The sequence below is a fragment of the Ursus americanus genome, chromosome 7 (genome assembly GCF_024610735.1).
Source record: "Ursus americanus isolate L20-20 chromosome 7, mUrsAme1.1.p, whole genome shotgun sequence".
NCBI classification, from domain to species: Eukaryota; Metazoa; Chordata; class Mammalia; order Carnivora; family Ursidae; genus Ursus; species Ursus americanus.
This window is the reverse complement of record NC_142133.1, coordinates 28,232,383-28,256,044: the sequence shown is the minus strand read 5'-3', so window position 1 is coordinate 28,256,044 and position 23,662 is coordinate 28,232,383. Positions and strand designations below refer to the sequence as shown.

At 34.8% G+C, this 23,662-nt stretch overlaps 1 protein-coding gene across 4 annotated transcripts in view; it reads left to right on the top strand.

Annotated features, from left to right (window-relative positions):
* The window catches only part of USP34 (ubiquitin specific peptidase 34), a 240,466-nt gene that overhangs the window by 175,671 nt on the left and 41,133 nt on the right, over positions 1-23,662 (top strand). For all 4 annotated transcript variants that reach the window (XM_045788051.2, XM_045788052.2, XM_045788049.2 and 1 more), the window contains 16 exons: positions 67-250; positions 721-881; positions 4,149-4,214; positions 7,508-7,654; positions 7,738-7,794; positions 7,886-7,963; positions 8,357-8,451; positions 11,487-11,659; positions 13,909-14,062; positions 15,123-15,201; positions 17,617-17,670; positions 17,785-17,880; positions 21,621-21,685; positions 21,781-21,856; positions 21,945-21,992; positions 22,107-22,172. In XM_045788051.2, the coding sequence (XP_045644007.2) occupies positions 67-250; positions 721-881; positions 4,149-4,214; positions 7,508-7,654; positions 7,738-7,794; positions 7,886-7,963; positions 8,357-8,451; positions 11,487-11,659; positions 13,909-14,062; positions 15,123-15,201; positions 17,617-17,670; positions 17,785-17,880; positions 21,621-21,685; positions 21,781-21,856; positions 21,945-21,992; positions 22,107-22,172 (1,599 nt within the window). The remainder of the gene's footprint in view (positions 1-66; positions 251-720; positions 882-4,148; positions 4,215-7,507; positions 7,655-7,737; positions 7,795-7,885; positions 7,964-8,356; positions 8,452-11,486; positions 11,660-13,908; positions 14,063-15,122; positions 15,202-17,616; positions 17,671-17,784; positions 17,881-21,620; positions 21,686-21,780; positions 21,857-21,944; positions 21,993-22,106; positions 22,173-23,662) is intronic.

Sequence of the window (23,662 nt, the reverse complement as noted above, 5' to 3'; positions counted from 1 at the left end):
TTTTATTTAGAATATAACTAATATGTAATTTTAGATAATGTACTTGCCCTTTCTCTTTTTTTCCAGGAATTTTTAAGAGATATCTTCAATCTCCTGTTTTTGTTGCCTAGTCTAAAAGACAGACAGCAGCCAAAGTGCAAATCACATTCTTCAAGAGCTGCTGCTTACGATTTGTTAGTAGAGATGGTAAAGGGATCCGTTGAGAACTACAGGCTAATACACAACTGGGTTATGGCACAACACATGCAGTGTAAGCACTGTTTTCCTTTTAATCTTTCTAAATTTTGTGAGAAGAAAAGAGATTTTGGAGCGCATGGCTGTAGAAAGAATTCATTACTCATACACTTTTAACATTATAAACTAGGATGTTAAAAAAGTAAACATTGATTTCTTTTAAAAAACGGGTATAAAGGACTTTTTATAGGTATCTGAAATATTTTGGAATTTTTTGGTTAAATAATTTAGTGGCAAGTAAAATCAGATATTGGCAGTCTGAATTTTTAGAGAAGGAATTAGTTTTCCTATGTATTCTTAGTAATTTTATTTCTTTTTTGACTATTGTTGACATACAATGTTACATTAGTTTTAGGTTATCATATATAATGTTTTATGTATATTGACTAAAGTAATGGAGAGTAGTGGCTGTTAGTAAAAGCGAAATACATTATGTTTAATAGTTTGTTTTGGGGGGGCATCTTTTCCTCCCTCTTTTTTCAACAGCCCATGCGCCTTATAAGTGGGACTACTGGCCCCATGAGGATGTTCGTGCTGAGTGTAGATTTGTTGGCCTTACTAACCTTGGAGCTACTTGTTACTTGGCTTCTACTATTCAGCAACTTTATATGATACCTGAGGCAAGACAGGCTGTCTTCACTGCTAAGGTACAGTTTTCCTCACTTAAGTATTAAAGCTGTAAAAGAAAATTCTTAAATTTTGTTAGTCTTGATTATTTCAATTTAGTAAAACATTGAGAAAATAATTTATGAATTAAAAAATGACAGTATTTGATTACATAGCTAGCTCATGTATAAATTATTTTTACATTTAAATAGATTACTCCTAACATATTAATATAATTTATTTCTCAAAGGAGAACACAAATTGTGGAATGTATACAGTCAGTGTGTACAGTGAACATGGTATTTTCAGTAAAAATAAATAGAAATTTTCTTTACATACAAAATAAGCAAAGCCTAAAACAAAGTAGGGGAATGTACCAGAATCACTTAACTTGTTTTATTTTTGTCTCAAAGTAAATTTGACTGTGGGCCTAGTTATTTGGGTAAGGTCCGCTTCATGTTATTTTTCTTTTTATTTCTAGTTTTCACTTTTTTAACCGTGGACTGTTTAGTTTGCCTTCTGCACTGGTTTTATAATTTCTTGGCCAACTTACTTTATGCTTGTACTTGGGTTGATTTTCCTCCATCATTTCATCTTGATGTCCTGACTTCCCCCCACCCCCAAAAAAAGTATTGCAATTCTTTATGTACTATCAGTGAATTCTTAATATGTTTAAGTTAGGCTTCAAAGTCTCCAGGTTATAGTCAAGTGGGTTTTTTATTTTTTAATGTTAGTTATTTTAATGCTTTTAAGTTTATCTTCTGAGACTGATTATGCTTAGAAATAGTTGAATAACTGATTCATTTAGCGTATTGAAATTTTTGTGACTAAATTTGTGGCCCCATCTGCTTAATTTGTATAGAACCAGTGATGAGCAAAGAGGCATAATTTCAGTGATTTTTTTTTTCTGGCTGTTAACATAACCATACTTCATGATTTCTTTTCTAAATATTAATAATCACCGTTTAACCATTAGCACTTTCAGGAATTAAAATGTAGCTCGAGAAAGAACAATCAGATGTGTTAATTGGGAGTAGGTCTCATAAATGATGTTTTTGGTTAAAAACTAAATTTAGACTTGTCTCTACATAAAAAATTCTTAACAATAGAATTTGACATGACTTTGGAAAGTAGTCAAATGTGCACTTAACTAATGCACTCATGTAAATAATTATTTTTTTTTTTTAAGATTTTATTTATTTATTTGAGAGAGAGAGAGAGACAGCCAGTGAGAGAGGGAACACAAGCAGGGGGAGTGGGAGAGGAAGAAGCAGGCTCACAACGGAGGAGCCTGATGTGGGACTTGATCCCAGAACGCTCGGATCACGCCCTGAGCCGAAGGCAGACGCTTAACCGCTGTGCCACCCAGGCGCCCCATAGTTATTTTTATTTCCTTTTCTGTGTTCACAGGAAGAATAAAGAAAGCTACATGTATTTTAATAGTGGTAAAATATACCCAACTAAAATTTACCATCTTAACCGTATATAAGTGTACAGTTCTGTGGTTAGTACATTGACATTGCATTACCACCATCAGTCTTAAAAATTTTTTCACTTCCCCCAACTAAAACTCTGTACCCATTAAATACGTCCCATTCTCCATTCCCCCAAACCTCACGCAGCTACCATTCTACTTGTCTCTATGAATTTGACTATTCTAGATACCTCACTTAAGTGGAATCCTACAGTCTTAGCATAGTGTCTTCAAGGTTCATCCATGTTGTAGCATGTATCAGAGAATTTCCTTTTTTAAGGCTGAATAATAGTCCATTATATATCTGTACTACATTTTGTTTATCCATTCATCTGTCAGTGGACACTTCTGGGCTGCTTATATCTTTTGGCTATTTTAATAATGTTTCCATGAACATGAGTGTTCAAATATCCATTCGAGTCCCTCTTTTCACTTGTTTTGTGTATATACCCAGAAGTGGAATTGCTGGATCATATGGGAATTCTGTGTTTAACTTTTTGAGGCATCACCGTGCTGGTTTTCCAAAGTGGCTGTGCCATTTTACATTCCTACCAGCAATGTACAAAGGTGCCAATTTATTCACACCCCAGCTGACACTTGTTTTCTGTTTTTTGACAATAACCGTCTTAATGGGTGCAAACATGTATATATTTAGGACTTCTACATTAAGTAGAATAAAACATTCTTATTTTTTCTTAACCTAGAAGACTTCAGTCACTTCTGTTCTTCAGCCAACTAATACTTATTCTCCAGCAATGAAAATATAAATCCAAGTCTTTATTCCTGATCATTTTTGAATTGTTTATGCAGTGTGCATGTATCATGTATCGTCACCGTTCTGTTAACATTGGAAAATAATGTTTTGTGTGACTTCTACTCTAATCTCATGGAGTATTAAGCCTCCCATAGGTCAGTTGTATTACTATAGTTGTTTTGTCAATTTTGTTGATTCCTTTTATTCAGTTCCTGTACTTAATATTATACAATTTTGCTGTAATGATATGTTGAATAGATTCCTTTTCAGTGTCTTTATGTCCTCAGCTTGATTATAAGCTCCTAAATAGCAAAACCACATTACTGAACACTCCCCACAAAATTGACGCAAATAACTAGTGTATACTTCTGGCATATAGAAGGCTTATTATTCCACTAGACTATCAGAGCTTCTTCAAAATTTTGACAAGTAGTTTGTAGTGAGGATAATATTTCATAGTTTTTAAAAATATTTGGGTGAGCTAGAGCATATCTGATAAGTGCCTATAAGGCTGGTGTTCAGGACTAACTCTCTAGTGAATGAGTCTAGCCAGATACCTGAATTTCAGTTAATAGTATTTGAATATATAGAACGTTTTCAAGTATGTTGGCCGGTAATTTTTCTGCAGTATTAAGGATATATACTGTTCTAGAAAAAAATAAAGATATGACTAGATGATGGAGAGATGTCATTTATCATTATATTACAGTTTTTTAAATGTATGGATTTATTTGTAGAAAACACCTTTGTTGCACACTTATTATGTTTTCTGCTCCTGTACAGTTACCAGCTTGTGAAAACAGCGTTGTACCAAATGAGTGTTGATCTGAAAAGCAATTTTTTTTAAAGATCTCTTTATTCAGTTTTCTGACGTAATAGTGATGTAATAAAAGCTACATTTATATAATGGATAAATTTTTAAAATGCTAAATTGCTAAATAAAGAATAGATTGTTTTTCTTACATAGAGCCAAAAGAATGAAAACAGATACAGTATTAAGCACATTGTAATACTTTCTTTTCTAGACTAATTTACTACCCTCTGTGTGTTTTAATGGAACATTTTTCTCTTGATTTCCAGTATTCAGAAGATATGAAGCACAAGACCACTCTTCTGGAGCTTCAAAAAATGTTTACATATTTAATGGTATGTTTGAGAGCCATATATAGAAAACTATTTAGATATAACCTATGTAAGTTAGAAAACATTAAATGAAGTTCATTTGTATTGCATTTGTCCTGACTATATATTCTTATTTTTCAAATTGAATTGTCAGTTATTGATGTTCTTTGTCAAAGTGACTTTTAACAGTTGCATGTCACTCTTCTGCATGATGACTATTAATTTGTCCTTTAAAGAATTTTTTGTATCTGGTCCTTTTCCCAAAACAGGGTCAACCTCCCCTCCTCCCCCCGAGTTTTCTGATTGATTTCTCTTTGTCCCTTTTAATTCCCACCCCCAAAATTATAAAAGTAATCAATCTTAAAAAGTTAGCAAATCTTACAGTATTATTCCTCTGCTTAAAACTCTTCAGTGATTTTTTTTATTATGAACAGAATAGTATTCAGATTCATCAGCATGGCACATGTCTTCTGGTTTTGCCTTCTCCTTTTAACCTCCTCTCTCTTTTTTTTTTTTTTAAGATTTTACTTTTTTTTTTTTTTAAGTATTCTCAACACCTAATATAGGGCTCGAACCCAGAGTCCTGACATCAAGAATCACATGCTGTACCAACTGAGCCAGCCAGACCCCCCCTTCAGCCTCCTCTTTTATCCCTTCCTACATCCAGTCGAATCCTGTAGCAAATGTCACCCCTTGGAAGCCCACATTCTGTTGCTTCATCACTTGTGCAGCTGTTTCTGCTGCTGCTGCTGCCTGCAGCACTCTTTTCTTAGCACTTTTCTGTCTTGTTGTGATCTTTCCCGTAGCAACTTATTTTCAACTCTAAGAAAACCATGATTCCACAACTCTTGTGTCATACCTACCACTTGTAGTGAAAGTTACTCATCTCATCTGTTAGAATCCTGAGGACAAAGATTATATCATGTTTATTTGTGTATTTTTCAGCTTCTCACACTTACTAAGGAGTCAATAAGTTAGATTTTTAACAAAAATAAAAGATTTAGTAGTCATTCTTGGATTGCAACTTTTTTTGGAGGGAGAGCGGGAAAGAGAAAATCTTAAGCAGGCTGCATGGAGCTTGATCGGGGCTCAGTCTCAAAACCCTGAGATCATGACCTGAACTGAAATCAAAAGAGTTGGATGCTCAACTGACTGAGCCAGCCGGGCGCCCCAGTCCCACTTTTAATTTCTCTTTAACAGAGTTGGAGCATGCCATCTGAACTGACAAAACAGTGTTTTAAACCACTTTTTTTTTTAAAGGTTGTATTTATTTTTGTGAGAGAGAGCGCGTGCATTTGCGCACAAGTCCAGGGTGGGGAGGGAGGGTCAGAGGGAGAAACGCACTCACCAGTGAGTGGGGAGCCCCATAAAGGGCTCCAGGATCATGACCTGAGCAGAAGGCAAATGTTAACAGACTGAGCCACCCAGGTGTCCTTCAGCTACTCTTTAAGAACTATTAAAGTTCACGGGTGCCTGGGTGGCTCAGTTGGTTAAGCGTCTGCCTTCGGCTCAGGTCATGATCCTGGGGTCCTGGAATCAAATCCCCTGTTAGACGCCCTGCTCAGTGGGGAATATGCTTCTCCCTCTCCCTCTGATCCTCCCTGTGTGCTTGTGCTCTCGCTTGTGCATTCTCTCTCTCAAATGAATATACAAAAATTTTAAAAACAAAAAACTACTTAATTTCAGTCTGTAGGAAAACTTATTTAGCCTGCAAAATTTTTTCTGTTTTATAGTTTCATAGTACAAATCTGCATCCTTTGAGTCCCAGGTTCCTTCCTAGAAATTATTAGACTTAAAAAAATACAAATTTTGTAACAGTAATTTAAGCATCTTTGGGCACCAAGACTATTAAATTGAAAATGTGTGGATGGAACTGGAGGGTATTTGCTAAGTAAAATAAGTCAGTCAGAGAAAGAATTATCTTTTGATCTTACTGATATGTGGAATTTAAGAAACAAGGCAGAGGATCATAGGGGCAGAGGAGAAAATGAAACAAGACAAAACCAGGGAGGGAGACCAACCGTAAGAGACTCAACCATAGGAAACAAACTGAGGGTTGCTGGAGGTTAGGGGGGTAAAGGGATGGGGTAACTGAGTGATGGACATTGGGGAGGGTATGTGTTGTCATGAGCACTGAGTATTATATAAGACTGATGAATCAAAACTCAATACACGTGAAACAAATCAAAAAATGGGCAGAAGATATGAACAGACACTTTTCCAATGAAGACATACAAATGGCTAACAGACACATGAAAAAATGTTCAAAATCATTAGCCATCAGGAAAATTCAAATGAAAACCACCTTGAGATACCACTTTACACCAGTTAGAATGGCAAAAATTGACAAGGCAGGAAACAACAAATGTTGGAGAGGATGTGGAGAAAGGGGGTCCCTCTTACACTGTTGGTGGGAATGCAAGTTGGTACAGCCACTTTGGAAAACAGTGTGGAGGTCCCTTAAAAAGTTAAAAATTGAGCTACCCTGTGATCCAGCAATTGCACTACTGGGTGTTTCCCCCAGAGATACAGACGTAGTGAAGAGAAGGTCCATATGCACCCCAATGTTCAAGCAGCATTGTCCACAATAGCTAAATCGTGGAAGGAGCCGAGATGCCCTTCAACAGATGACTGGATTAAGAAGATGTGGTCCATATATACAATGGAATATTACTCAGCCATCAGAAGGAACGAAAACACAACATTTGCAGCAACATGGACGGGACTGGAGGAGATTATGCTAAGTGAAAAAGTCAAGCACAGAAAGACAATTATCATATGGTTTCACTCATTTATGGAACATGAGAAATAGGAAGATCGGTAGGAGAAGGAAGGGAAGAATGAAGGGTGGGTAAACAGAAGGGGGAATGAACCATGAGAGACTGTGGACTCTGGGAAACAAACTGAGGGCTTCAGAGGGGAGGGGAGTGAGGGATTGGGATAGGCCAGTGATGGGTATTAAGGAGGGCACGTATCGCATGGTGTGCTGGGTGTTATACGCAAATAATGAATCCTGGAACATTGCATCAAAAACGGGGGATGTACTGTATGGTGACTAATAAAAATTATTAAAGAAAAGACTGAATCACCTCTAGCTCTAACAAATAATACATTATATGTTAATTAATTGAATTTTATTTTAAAAATGCCATGAAAATAAAAAACGAAATAGAAAAGAGCAGTTCTGTAGCAGTTCTGTTTACTCCCTGTTTTGTTGTTTTGTTATTTATTCAAGAACCTTGTGATAATGTTCTTTTTTTGAGATGTAGCTTTTTTTGATTGTTTCATGATTCACCCCTCCCCCTTTTCCTTTGCAGGAGAGTGAATGCAAAGCATATAATCCTAGACCCTTTTGTAAAACATACACTATGGATAAGCAGCCTCTGAATACTGGGGAGCAGAAGGATATGACAGAATTTTTTACTGATCTCATTACTAAAATTGAAGAAATGTCTCCAGAACTGGTTAGTACCAGAACACTGATGTTTCTTTGAAATCTGTACAGATTTGCCCAATTTTAATTACTCTCTTTTGTTTGTTTTTAAAGAAAAATACCGTCAAAAGTTTGTTTGGAGGTGTAATTACAAACAATGTTGTGTCCTTGGTAGGTATTGCACCTGTTCTTTACTTTTTTGAAATCTTAATGTATATTTTAGCCTAAATAAATTACTAATATTTGAGTGTTTATTGACCAGGATTGTGAACACGTTAGTCAAACTGCTGAAGAGTTTTATACTGTGAGGTGCCAAGTGGCTGATATGAAGAACATTTATGTAAGTAACATTTTACATATTGTTAGACTTTTTCTGCTTTTAATTTAATTACTTGTGTATAGCAGGTTTATGTTTGTCATCTTGATAGAAAATTAACTTTCATGTTTTTATTTATTTTCTTCTTCCTGTGCAGATCAAATAAGAATTATAGGTAGACCACAAAGCTCATTTTTTTTCCCCAAAGTTGAAATAGTTTGAAAATATTTTTGAAAAATTTAGTAAGATTCATGGAACATCTATTCAATTTGAGGGAAAAATTTTTTTTGCTAAAATTTAGAATCTTTTAATAAAAAAGTTTGCTTTCCTCTGTGCATTCTGCCCTTGGGCAGAATTTTATAATTTTGCATACTGTAAACAATAATATGGAACTTTAAAATTTGATTTAATACACAGGAATCTCTTGATGAAGTTACTATTAAAGATACTTTAGAAGGTGACAACATGTATACTTGTTCTCATTGTGGGAAGAAAGTACGAGCTGAAAAAAGGTATGCTTTTTAAAATGTAATGTTTATCGTTTGGATACATCATCAAATGAAAGTAAAACACAAATGATAAATTCATGTTAAACTTTTATGAAAATTGTGTGATTAAGGTTAAGGTCAGCTGCTTGGAGCTTTCTTTTTTTTTTTTTTTTTTTTTTTTTAGATTTTATTTTAAGTGGTGGGGGGCAGAGGCAGAGGGGGAGAGAGAGAATCTCAGGCAAACTCCACACTAAGCACAGAGCCTCATGTGAGGTTTGATCCCACAGCCATGAGATCATGACCTGAGCCAAAATGAAGAGTCAGATGCTTACTGACTGAACATGCAGGCCCCCAAGCTTATTCTTATACAGCAGCTTTTCATTCAGTTATTCAATTGAATATTCAGTCATTCAATTATTATACTTTGAAGCATCCTTAAATTTTTCCAAGTTTTTGTGTCCTTTTAAATATTTACCAAGGTCTGATTGCTTTAGCCTTTGGTGTTTACTCAGTGAATCATGATAAAGAGTCTACTCATGAACTAAAGAGATCCTCTGATTCTCTGAAGCGAGAGGTTTTTTTTTTAAGACCCAAATAAAATGGCCTATTTAGGATGGAGTAATTGGGTAAAGAGGTTTCAATTCTACAAGTGAATATTGAATGACAAGTAGAAATTGGATTGAGGGAGCATTATATGCAGTTAGTTATTAGGAGCAAAGGCAGAGAAATAGAAATGCCTTGTATGTGCAAGAAGCCTGGGATTCGGCTAGTTTGCCTCAAGTAGAGGATTTGCATCGACCAGTAATAGAAGATATGATTGGTATACAATGACATAAAACGATTAACATCTAGGTTTTGGGATTATTTGCATAATTAGTTGGTACCATTTGAACTTGTGTCTGAGAAAGAACATAACTGTTGTAAAGGACTGACTATGAGACCTAAGCCAACCTAAAAGTGCAGAGAAAAAAGTGACAGAATTGAAGCTAGGAAAGAAAGAAAATCATGATAGGATGGTAACCTGGAAACTGGGGAAGAGAATCTCCTGAAGAAGATATTCAATTGACATAGTCCACAAAAAAGAGGGGGGAAATGACAGCTGAGTAAAAAGCACTGGGTTTTGCAGAAAGTTAGTTTAGTAGTTTGTTTTTTCAGGTTGTAGCGATAGAAGCCGGGCTGTCAGGGTACATAGCATCAAGTATAGATCATTAATTTTACAAGTTTAAAAAAACTTGTTTAAAAAAACAAGGAAAATGGAGTCTAGAAAGAGTTTGGGGATCAAACAGGACTTTTCTAGATAGATCTGAGCATGTCTGAAGGCAGAAAATGAAAAGCCATCTGTTAAAATTGCTTAATAGAAGATTTTTCCAGAGAAATCTGCACTGATAGGAATGGTACTCTTTTTCTTATTCTCCAGATGTCAGGTTGGTTGCAAGAGAGAAAAGTTGTACAATAGAGATACTTAAAGCATAGCTGTGCAGGCAGTTACAGGAGGAAGACAGGCCCATCCAATGAGAATTGGGATAGGGTATGAGTTAAGACTTAAACAAAATGGAGTCAGTCAAAAGTTCGTTACTGTGGAGGGGTATAATGAGGAATCAATAAAAGATAATTGATAGGCTGAGGCATTTTCTTTTGAGAATGTCTTTTTAGTTGGAATAAATAAGCTTACTGAAAATACCTATCATTCTTGATAACTTTCTGCTTTTTGAAACATTCCCTTCTTTTGGTTCATACGGTTTTGCTGTTTTTCTGAAATACTGTCTCCTCTTTTAGGCAAAGTGGCACTCAGTCCTTTTACACTCTTGCCATACTTTTGAATGTTTGTGATAACATAGTAAGTGGTCAACAGAAATGGGCTAAGGATCATCTTTTGCTCTATCTTCAAACCTGTTTTTCTTAGTTTATTCATTCTTTTCCTGAATAATTTTGTCTGCTACCATAACATCACTCTCTATTGACATGCTTATGATTCTTAATTCATCTTACCTAATTCAGAATGTTGTGCTGTGTTCTCCCAGCTGTGACTTGTGTGTCTCATAGATTCAGTAAGTCTGTAACATAACTTTTATCTCTTTTAGTTCTGTTACGTCATTTATCCTGAGTCTTGCATGGTTCCACAGTCCACCACAGTCCTTTAGTTACTCTTAGCTCTCAGGATGCAGTTTATACTCTGACATTGCACAGAAGGCCATTCATCATTTGACTCGTTTATATTTCTATAACATCATCTTTTGCCAGTCTCCCAAATAATCAGTAATGATGGATTTTTAGACTTATTTCCTGTTTATGAAATCATTCCCCTACCTTCCTTGTCTTCCTAAATTCCTAATTTTTTCTTAAACTAAGCTCTTAATTTAAACAGAATCTTTTTAGAATCTTAAGTTCAATGAAGAATTATTCCCCAAAGTGCGTATTTTTCATGAATCCAAGCTTTTATATATTTTTTTGTTTAAACTGACATTTTGGGTTGTTTTAATTTGAACTAGCAATATTTGTTAAACCATAAGACTTAGGTAACTTGCTGCTGCTGCTGCTATTGTTGCAATATCAAGAGACGTAGGAATTTCCAAATTAGGGATTAAGCTCAGACAGTCTAAGTAACTTGCTGAGGATCATAAATCTAGTAAATGATACAGTCAAACTTTGCATTTCTAATTTATAAAAATAAATAGTTCAATTTCTGTTATTTAAGATGGAAAAGAAAATTCTGAACCAAAGACATTACTCCTTACCTTTGAAGTTCAGTGTGACGCCTTTTTTTGTTTCCATAGCACCTTTACATATCTTCTTCGTGAAATTTACCACAGTATGCTTAATTTTTTTTCTTACTTAGGCACAGGAAAACCCTTTTACAATGGAAAAAGGCATGTAAGAGGGGAATATAGGTATAAATATATTTAATAGGAGCATGATTTAAAATACTGTTTATTATTTACTGAGTTGAATACTGAAATACATGTAGAGTAAATGTAAGTGTTACCAGCTAAAGTACTTTTGGAAGAGATTTTTAAGTTTTCTTTTTACTTTTTTTCTTTTTTTTTCCTTCTGTCTTTCAGGGCGTGTTTTAAGAAATTGCCTCGCATTCTGAGTTTTAATACTATGAGGTATACATTTAATATGGTAACAATGATGAAAGAGAAAGTGAACACACACTTTTCCTTCCCATTACGTTTGGATATGACGCCCTATACAGAAGATTTTCTAATGGGAAAGAGTGATAGGAAAGAAGGTAACTTTTTATCTCTTTTTCCTACCTATGTTTATTGTAAGTCTCTGTAACAAGACAGTCATAACTATAAAGTTGTAACCAACTACACATTTAATAGAATGAAATTGAATTTTAGAAAGGGGATTGTATTTAAATACAGTATGGCATGTTCAGTTAATTCGTCAGTAGATATTTGGCATTTATTAGAACTACATTCTAGGCACTCTGCTAGGCATTACAGACATGGCAATGAACAAGATACATATGGTTCCTTATCTCATGGAACTTAAGTCTAGGAGGCAAGTCTTATTAAGAAATTATAAACAGAATGTGTCATTAGGATGGTGAGTGTATCTCAAATCTAGGGGTATTAGGGAGGGCTTTTATAAAGATAAGAATGAAGCAGAACTTGAGTAAGGACTAGATTGAGAGGAATGGCTAATGTTTTTAGGTGGGTAGGAAGTGGGGGTGGAGTTGATGAGATGGGCAAAAGGCAATGGCCACGTCATTTTGTTTGTAGGCCATGTTAATGATTGTGAATTGTGAGCAAAAAAAGCAGAACAGGTCTAACTCTTGCCTTTCCATTTTTTAGTTGGAGAAGTTCTGTTTTACATAATAGGGTTCTAGCAATGTTTTCTTTATATAAGAAGTTCTCTTGATTAAAATTTTTAAGGTTTGAATAAGCCACTGTATTTTAAGATTTGGGAAAGAGAACTGCATTTGAATCTTTATACTCCTTTGCCTGGCACTTAATGAGTATCCAGTAAATGTTTCACTGAATGGGAGATGAGAAATGTAAACGGTGAGCATGGGCTATTCTTTTTAAGAGAAGAACGTACTCTTTCTTTGAAAAGAGGAGAGAAGATGGTGACTATTGCTATAGAGGAATAGAGTTAAGGGGGGGTATTTTTACCCTTAGGAATTTTTTTAAAAGATTTTATGTATTTATTTGACAGAGAGCGAGCACAAGCAAGGGGAGCAGCAGAGGGAGAGGGAGAAGCAGATTCCCTGCTGAGCAGGGAGCCTTACTCAGGGCTTGATTCCAGGACCCTGGGAGTCATGACCTGAGCAGAAAGCAGATGCTAAATGGACTGAGGCACCCAGGCACCCCCTACCCTTAGAATTTGAGTGTGTTTAGAGGTTGCATCAAATGAGCCAGTAGAAGATGATAACTTTGAAAATATAGGCAAAGTTAAGAAGTAGGCAGTGTATATACACCCTACTTTTTAGAACTCTTTTCAAACCATTTATATAATTATAGCAAAACTGCCCAGTTATTGTGCTTTCTGGTATTTTTCATGATGCTTCCTTGTGTAGAAGTAGCAGAAGTTTATGCCAAGATGGAGGATTTTTTTAGGCCATAAGTGATGCATTCAGAGTCAGATCCTAGCACATCCATACTTCTCAGTGACTATTAAGACACAGTCAGCCATTTCCTTGTCTCCTCAGTTGTCACTTTCCAGTTTAGACTGTGCACTCAAGTTAACCTAATCTGCTTTTACTTGTTTCTGATTATACTTTTTCCTTTGTATATGATGCTGGGTATACAGAGCATAAGTCTAAGTCATAAATCTCAAACTTATTAGATCATTCTGTAGTTTTTCCTTAATATCTTTTATACCTTTCAAGTTTAAATCTTTGGGGACAGGAAGGATGTCTCTTAATTGTTTCTGTCTCCTAGTACAGAATGTTTTCTATTAACTAATAAACAATTGCAAGCATGCTACCTTTTTCTTAACCTGAGATTAAAGGTCATGAGTATCTTAATGCCTTTCCAGATCTTGTGTTTGCTTGCTCCTAATAAGATAAACTTGAATGAATCGAGCCCCCCACATCAGGCTCCTCTGCTGGGAGCCTGCTTCTTCCTCTCCTACACCCCCTGCTTGTGTTCCCTCTCTCACTGGCTGTCTCTCTCTCTGTCAAACAAATAAATAAAATCTTAAAAAAAAAAAAGATAAACTTGAATGAACAATATTGTACTATCTATTTCAAAAGTAATAAGATTAAACAAAAAGCATATTTTATATTTATATATTATATTGACGTTGTCCCTACTTACAATTGTTTTTCCAAATGATTTGTATAAGTGTTCCTTAAATTGTAGGCTGTGGATGGGGAATGACTAACAAATAGAGTTGTTTTGTACCTATTATATAATGTATCTGTGCCTATTTCTGTATATAAAATATATTATGTAAAGTGAGGTAAAGTGATTCAAAGATGTTACTGTGCAGTTTTCAACATTATTACTATTATGTAAATCATTTCAGGTTTTAAGGAAGTCGGTGATCATTCAAAAGACACAGAAAGCTATGAGTATGACTTAATAGGAGTGACTGTTCACACAGGAACAGCAGATGGTGGGCACTATTATAGCTTCATCAGAGATATAGTCAATCCACATGCTTATAAAAACAACAAATGGTGAGTTTTAAGTATTTTATTCTTGGGATTTAAAAGAATTTTTTCTGTTTTTAAAGTATAAACTTATGATTGTTTTTGCTTCAGATATGTTTTCTGATTTTATTTTTCTAAAAACTTTCTATAAAATTAGGAAAGGGGACAGACAATTTTTAATGAAAACAACTTTCAGAGGACAGTAGGAATCGATTGTTCTTAACCTTCTTTTGAGAATTTGATGAATGTTCTCCCAAGAAAAATGAACACACAAGGTTTTGCACACAACTTTAGATTCATAGACAATATTGTACCTTCCAAATCTTTTCTATCTCTGTTCACTCATTCAAGAGCTGTTTACTGAATGTCTCCTATAGGGTGGTTACAGGGTCCATATATAAGGCAATTTGAAGTTACCTCCATGCTCTACTCTCCACCTTACTTTTCCCCTTCCAACCCGCACATTCTATTTATCACCTTTTATCAAGGTAGTGGATGGAAGTCATTAAATCAGTGCTTAAGAGCTGTTTTTTGGTCTTCAGATGTTATTAGGTAGAGTCTCATGTATAGAGGCTATGTATCTATGGTAGGCATTGTTCTAAATGTTAGGGATATTGCTTTGGACAAAATGTACATTGGTAAATTGATCAGTTAGCAGAATAGTTTTGTTGAACTCTTTAAGCCAGTGGTATCTTACCTTGTTTGTCTATTTGAATATAAATAATTCCATAAATATATTTTGAGTCTTTTTTGATCATAAATTTTGAAATGGCATTTTTATCTTTGGAAGTTCTCCCATCTCTTAATCTTTTCTGTCCATGCAAACTTTTTCTTTGTTTTATGAATTCTTCTGTTACTCCTAGTTTATAAATGGATTTATCAGATTTTAGGGCAGTTATAATTTGTAAAATTATATTCCCAATTTCTAGTAGGTTAGTGTTATCAAAAAATAAGAACTTTGAATTTATTTACCTCTTTTTAAAAATAATTTGATCAAGTTTTGTAGTTTTTTTCAGTATGTATTTTTATAATAGGCATAATACTCAGTATGTATATACTTGATCAAACACTATATGCTCTGTTTTAGGTATCTTTTTAATGATGCTGAGGTAAAACCTTTTGATTCTGCTCAACTGGCCTCTGAATGTTTTGGTGGAGAGATGACAGTAAGTTTTATTCAGAAGTTATAAATGGTTTGTGACTTTCCAAGTGCTGTGTGGTATCATAAAATCCAATAGCAAAACCACTTAACTTTCTTTTAATTTGCTGTGATTAAATCTAAAATTTATTCAATTGTTATTTATTAGAAGTCTAGGGGGCGCCTGGGTGGCTCAGTCATTAAGCATCTGCCTTCGGCTCAGGGCGTGATCCCGGCGTTCTGGGATCCAGCCCCACATCAGGCTCCTCCGCTGGGAGCCTGCTTCTTCCTCTCCCACTCCCCCTGCTTGTGTTCCCTCTCTCGCTGGCTGTCTCTATCTCTGTCAAACAAATAAAATCTTTGAAAAAAAAAAAAAAGTCTAGTCTGTTCGGCATATATGCCAGACACCGGGAAGATTTTTTTTTTTTTTTAAAGATTTTATTTATTTATTCGACAGGATAGAGACAGCCAGCGAGAGAGGGAACACAAGCAGGGGGAGTGGGAGAGGAAGAAGCAGGCTCATAGCGGAGGAGCCTGATGTGGGGCTCGATCCCATAACGCCGGGATCATGCCCTGAGCCGAAGGCAGACGCTTAACCGCTGTGCCACCCAGGCGCCCCCGGGAAATATTTTTTAAATTACAATTTCTGCCTTCAAATGATAAAGAAGATTAAGACTTAAAATTGAAAAATAGTAGTATAGGACCTTGAGAGCTTGTTTGGAGGTTCTAGCAGGGGAGTGCAGCTACTCGTATACCCTTGACCGAAGAACGGTCCTCTATCGGGGAAGGTCGTCCTCTTCGACCAAGCGCGCAGCTTCGGGAGGGACGCACATGGAGCGGTGAGGGAGGAAGGGGACACCCGCCTAGCCAGCAGCCAGATCAGCCGAATCAACCTTGGCAATCAATGGGGTGACAGATGTCGCAGCCAGATCGCCCTCACATCCTGAAAAATAGTAGTATAGGAATTGAATTGCATTGCCATGAAACATGATGGAAGAAATTGTCCACTTGAATGCTTTGAGATTCGAGCAAAAAGAAATTACTCTTTTTTGATTTGATATGAAAAATCTTTGTCAAGGAAATTAGCTGGAGCTAAATTTCAAAGAATTATTCTTTCAGTGCTTTTTTTATAACAGCAGCAGCAACCTGGTTATTACTATTGATAGGATACACAAAGAATATCTCACCTGTTACGTAATTGGCCCTAAGACATGAAAAAAGACAATTAGGTTGGAGTAGTAGTATTATAATATAATAACATAATTATAATAATTGTATTTCATAGGCATTTTATCCAAGTACCAATGTTCTGAAAACAGTTTTAAAATACTGTTTTGATTCTAAGTCAAGCATTAACTAGTCCTTTCCATATCACAGACAAGTTATTTTTCACTTGCATAGCCATGTCTGTTGTGAAATCACTGTTCTCATTGTGGATTTTAATGAAGGACTTCCTTATTGTTCTTTGGTACTCTTATGTGCTGCTTTGAATAGAAAAGAAGTAGGCAAAATCGCTAACACTTCAGAAATGGGTAGAAGAAGGAAGTAATAAGTTACTGATGCCATGATTAAACCTGTTGCATCTCTAGATGTTACTCCTGGGATATTTCCTCCAAAAAAAATAAAAAGGAAATAAACTTTGCAAAGCTCTTTCTTAAAAGGTAGTTCTTACATTGCAAGTACGTTTTATTATGCTTGATATGTTTCATGGTTAAGTATCTTTAAAAATATTTTGAAACTTGTTGTCAGTTACAGTTGACCCTTGAACAATGTGGGAGTTAAATATGCCAGGCCCCCACACAGTAAAAAATTCGAGTGTAATTTTTGTCTGTTGATCAGAAGCCTTATTGATAACATGAACACTCAGTCAATACATATTTTGTATGTTACACTTATTATATACTGTATTCTTATAATATTCTTACAATAAAGTAGACAAAAGAAAATGTTAATAAGACAATCATAAGGAGAGGCACCTCAGTGGCTCAGTCGATTGGGTATCTGACTCTTGATTTTGGCTCAGGTGATCTCAGGATTGAGATCGGGACCTACGTCGTCGGGCTCTGCTGCTTGAGATTCTCTCCCTCACCTTCTCCCTCTGCCTCTCCCCATCACTTGTGCTCTCTCTCTCTAAAATAAATAAATAATTGTCTTTTAAAATCATAAGGAAAATACATTTACAGTACACTATTGTATTTATTGGGGGAAAAAATCTGCCTTTAAGTGAAGCTTTGTAGTTCAAACCTGTGTTATTCAAGGGTCAACAATACTCTTAGGCAAGAACTTCTGTCAAGGATTTTTAATGAATGTAATACTATTTGAAAATTACTTACAAAGTTATTATAAAGAATAAGCTAGCTGTTTATGAAATATTTTATATATAAATACAACTGAAATAAATATATTTTTTAAAGAAGAAAAACTTTTGTTTTTTTTTAAACAGACCAAGACCTATGATTCTGTTACAGATAAATTTATGGATTTCTCCTTTGAAAAGGTAATCATTTTTTCATATATAACTTACATTGTTTTCTTTCTTCCATGTTACCTAATTTTATAGTTATACTTCGTCAAAATGAAAATATACCTCTTTTTTCTTTGCCTCTTAAAGACACACAGTGCATATATGCTGTTTTACAAACGCATGGAACCAGAGGAAGAAAATGGCAAAGAATTCAAATTTGATGTTTCGTCAGAGTTACTAGAGGTATAAGTTAATTTAACTTTAACAGTTTAAAAGCATGTTAAGTATTAATGCAAGTAATAGAACTACACGAGCAGGCTATGGCAGTGTTAGGATTTATAATCCTGGGTAGACCGTAACACTATTTATAAATAGTTATGGTAATATTGACATAGGACAGGTGCATGTTAAGTGAGTAGAAGATAATTATTAGTAACATTAAAGAAAAGTAAGTAAAATGGTTGATGGAATTGGAGCAAGCTCATTACGTAAATTGTATGTATGGTAATGTTCTTGGATTGGGGGTGATAGAAGTTCCTTCTTTGCTTCATGTTACATAGAAATGTACCATGTATTTGAAATGCATTTAAAATACATATTAAACATTTCAAAATCTATCTTGTTTATAGTAATTAGGCTTTCTTTGTTTCATTATATAATAAATGATAATGTTACTTATTAATGTCTTAAGAGCTATAAAATGTATTCACAACTCAGTGTGTGTTGTATCAGTGTTACAAATCTGCTAAAATGTAAATCTTCAGAAAGGTATACCTGATAAAAATTTACTCTTCCATCTAGACAATTCAGCTTTTACTATCTAATTGATTGATTGTTATTTGCACTGTTGTGGTTGAGTCTTAAACCGGGGATTTTGATCCCCTTTGTAACAAATACTCTTAACTGGTATCTTGACTCCCCAGAATGTTACTGATAAAAATCCAAGAATATGATCATCTTTTAAATCCTTGAATTGGATTTACTAGCAAAATTAGGTGTTCACTAGATTTCTTGTTCTAAATAAGGACCCAACAGTGTTTAATGACAAGCCAGCTCACTTGTGAAGTAAAATGAAATATTAAATAAAACTTTAATGATGTATATTCTTTACATTAATGGTTCTGAAACTTGCTATTTTCAGCATTCTTTTATATTCTTAAAAAGTATCGAGAACATTAGAGTTTTTAAAATATATTTTAATATGGTTATATCAGTATTTACCATATTAGAAATTAAAACAGATTTTTAAAATTTGTATTTATTTAAAAATAACAAAATTAAGCCCATGACATGCTAATATAAATACCATTTTATGAAAAAAAATTTTTGGAACAAAACCATTCAGTGAGAAAAGTGGCCCTGTTTTATAAAAATGTTTGTAAGTCTTTTTAATATCTGATTTAGTAGACGACAGCTGGAGTCTTATACTAGCTTTTTGCATTTGCTCTGGTGTGATTTCATTCATCATTTAGCCTCTGGAAAACTCCATTGTATGCTTAGGAGAGAATGAGAGTAAAAAAGGGCAAATAGCCTCATCATACTACTAAGGAAATGGTTTTGATCTTATATATACCCTAAAATGGTCATAGGTATCCCCCACAGGTTTCTGAACCATTCTTTGAAAACCAGTGATTTATATTGTGACAGAAGGGAATCCGGACATTTGTTCTACTACAACAAGAAAAACAAATTGAACTACATTAGAATATTCTTTTTTCTTTAAAGATTTTATTTATTTGTCAGAGAAGGAGAGAGCGTACAAGCAGGGGGAGCAGCAGGCAGAGGGAGAAGCAGGCTCCCCACTGAACAAGGAGCCTGATGTGGGACTTGATCCCAGGACCCTGGGATCATGTATGACCTGACCTGAAGGCAGATGCTTAACCAACTGAGCCACCCAGGCGTCTCTAAGATATTCTTGATTGCAAACCTAAACCAAGAGGTTTTTTCCTATCATTGTTTTAGCCTATTAATTGAAAAATAAATTTGCCTGAATATACGTTTTACTAAAAATATTCAAGTATGATAATACTGTTACTTAATACTAACATAGATTTTAGGTATAAACTGGAATCTGGTCCTTTAGATTTATACGTTTAAAATATAGCTAGTAGCAGACTTTCCCAAAGAGTAAATAGGGTATTTAGAACCATAAAATTATTTTTAAAAGATTTTATTTATTGATTGATTTTAGAGAGGTGGGGGCAGATGGAGAGGGAGAGAGAATCGCAAGCAGGCTCCCCACTGACTGTGGGGCCCCACTCAGGGCTTGAGCTCCAGACCCTAAAATCGTGACCCGAGCAGAAATCAACAGTTGGACGTTTAACCAACAGAGCCACGCATGTGTCCCAGAACCATAAAATTTATTAAGTAAACACACATTATAAATTGTAATGACTGTTATGGATAAAATGCTCAGAAAGGGTAGTTGATTGGAATTTCTGGGGAAAGTGATTAGGAAATACTTCAGATTAAACTTAAACTGAGACTTGAAAGTTAGCGAAGACTTAATCATGTGAGGAATACTCCAGGCAAAGAGATTATTATGTACAAATTCCCTTAGGAAAGACATTGCGTATTGGCATGTTTTAGAAGCTGAAAGATGAACTCTGAGGCTGTGATGATTAATAAGTGCAAGGAAATGTGGCCCAAGATGAAGTTGAAGAGGTGTGTAGAAAATATCTGGAGTGCAGTAATGTCATACTTATACACACCCACATGGCTCCACATATGTTGTATTGATAAAATGTAAAAAGGATCATCAAAAACCAAGATGAATATTTCTGTAGGACAGAAACGGAACAGAAATAAAAGCAATGAGTCTGGATTACCAGGCTTTAGGACCAAATCAGAAAATGGTGGCTGAGGGTTCTTGAGAGGTAAAGGGGATAAAAATTAGGACACAGAATCTAGAGCTGAGCTCATGGCTAAGAAGTAAGAAGCTTGGAATGGGGCTTCATTGCTATGAGAAAACACGATGGGTGAAGGCTCTCAAACCTTTCTTGAGGCTACAGCTTTCTAGAAGGCAGTGTGCATAGAAATGCTAGAGGACCAAGAACTCTGAAGCAGTCTATTCAGTGACTAGGTCTGTACCAGTGCGGAGCAGGAGCCCCAAAACATGATTATAAGACCTGGCGCCGGACTGGAGTAGTGGGCTGGGAGGCAAGGAGAGGTAGTTGAAAATCTTTAGGAGGAATAAACACAGGCAGAAATATCAATAATCAGAACATAAATTCGTTCCAGATAAAAATCATTTTATGGAAAGAACACTTAACTTAGAGCATGTTCAGCGTTCAGAGAGCTAAAAGAACACAAAACCTGAAGTCAGCAGAGCAGTTGTATAAGGTTCATGTTAGAAATAATCATTGTTCATAACTGTTACAGAATAAACAAGGAGGGGCGCCTGGGTGGTTCAGTCGGTTAAGCGTCTGGTCATGATCCTGAGCGTTCAGCTCAGTGATCCATGAGCATTTAGCTCAGGTCATGATCCTGGAGTTCCAGGATCAAGCCCCACATCAGGCTCCCTCTCTCACTCTCTCTCTCTCAAGTAAATAAAATCTTGAAAAGAAAAAGAATAAACAAGGAAATCACCTGATTTAGGTCTGCCAATCTGAATTGTTTTTATTTTGCCAGGTTTTGAACATAAACCTTTCTCATAACCTATTTTTATCAAAATGGAACACGACATAATTTTATTCATTTATATATTTGCTCTTTAGACAGATGGGATTTCAGAGTTCTTTCAAAATCTTTATAATTGTATTTTTAAAGAACTGTGATTGTTTGAGGTAGCCAGATACATAATGATAAATTGGAGCAGGCTTAGTAACTATTTTCATATCCCACATACCTGGAAAGCCTGTATTTTTTGGTTTTCTTGTTTCTTTTAGAGCAAATCTTTTTTTGTCTTTAAAAAAAATACTGGTAAAATGGTAATGAAGCAAATGCTTTCTGATATCTAATGTTACCATTTTCTTTTTCTTCAGTGGATTTGGCATGATAACATGCAGTTTCTTCAAGACAAAAACATTTTTGAACATACATATTTTGGGTAAGTTTGGTAGACTTAGTGGTATATTTTTTGTTACACATTTAAAACAAATCTTATTCTGTAAGAAATGTAACTTAACTATTTTTTAATTCTAGGTTTATGTGGCAGTTATGTAGTTGTATTCCCAGTACATTACCAGATCCTAAAGCTGTGTCCCTAATGACGGCAAAGGTAATATATAAGCTTTAGATAGTTTTTTTTTCAAAATTGACTACTTTAAAATAATTAAAAATTTTTTTTGTTTAATGTTTTCTTCCAGTTAAGTACCTCCTTTGTCCTAGAGACGTTTATACATTCAAAAGAAAAGGTATGTGTTTTGTTTTGTAAATTTTTGTGTCATTTATTAGACAGCTTTTGGTTTTCTTTATCTTTAGCTCCGGTCCACGCCTTAAATGACTTATTTTTTTTCTTTTTTTTTTAGCCCACAATGCTTCAGTGGATTGAACTGTTGACCAAACAATTTAATAATAGTCAAGCAGCTTGTGAGGTGAGGTGAAATAATTCAACAAATAATGCAAAGCTTAAGATGCACTTTTTTGTTTTATTTTCTTTTATTCTTAGATGCTATGGCAAAATTATTGTATTATAAATCATAGGGATCCCAGTGTAAGTTGTTCCTCAAGTTACTTAACAGCTGAGAAGGTTATAATTTATGTCCTATCCAACACTGATGAGATAATTGATTTTTAAGTTATTTAAAAATCCTTGTGTGCCTCCCCCCGGTCTATTAGAAGGAAAAATATAGAAAGTTCAAAAGACTGTATCAGATATTTCTTAACTAATTTTGAATATTATCAGAAAATATGTGAAAATAGATATCTTCCTTGCTCCTCCAAGATAGAAATGCGTATATCCTAGTATATCAGTTTACATCCAGTTTTATATTATGTTCTAATACATCCCTATAATAATATATCCCTAAGGATAATCTGCTCACAGGTAATGATCACTTAACCCTATTGCCACCTTAATATCATTTTATCATTTTTTGGTTAGCTTCCAAAGTGTGGTATAAACCTAAGAATGCAAGTCTTAAACAGAGATGGGAGATAACATGCTGTGCAGTAGATGAAATTAGTTGAAGATTTTGTGCTCGCTCGCTCTCTCTCTTTCTAACAAATAAATAAAATCTTTAAATCTGATTATGCCTTGGAGCAGTGGAATTAGAGAATCTGCTTATTGTAGATTTCAAAGAGAAGGCTATAATTTTTTAAAACTTTGTCATGAACATTTCAAAACAAGCATAAAAGTAAGAAGATAAGGAACTTTCAGATACCTATCACCCAATTTCAACAAATAACATTGTTTTGTTTTAATCTGTGGTTATCCCCTATTCCTGTATCAGCTGTAGTATCTTAAAGCAAACCCAGATAGCGTATCACATATCCATAAATAGAGTATGTATCTCTAATAAATGAGAACTTTAAAAATATATATATGTATAAACATGATTTCATTCGCTCCCTGTACAGTTAGAAGTGGTTCCTTAACAACATCAGTATTCATTTTGTGTTCACTTTTCTGTAATTATCTAAAAAATATTTTTTTCAGTTGTCTTCTTTGAGTTAGTATTCAAACAAGGACCACATTTTGTTTTTGTCTTTATTGTAAATCAACTTTCATCTGTGACAGTTACTTTTTTCCTCTCTTTGCTACTTTGTTATTTGATCTGCAGAATTCTCCACTTGATTGCTTTGACTGATTATATCCTCCTGGTGTTAGTTAACAAGTTCCTCTGTTCCCCCCCCTTGTGATTTTTTTTAAAGCTGTTTGATAGATCCAGAATATTGATTAGATCATCATTTGTTTTTTGTTTGTTGCCACTTCAGTTTTTTTGGTTTTTTTTTTTAACTAAGGATCTCCAGAACTCTCTCAAGGACTTAAAATTCTCTACAGTTATCAGTAGTTGTGTATATGCACACACACAGTAAAATTCAACATAGGAGTTAAATATGTGATTAAGAGATATCTTGAAAT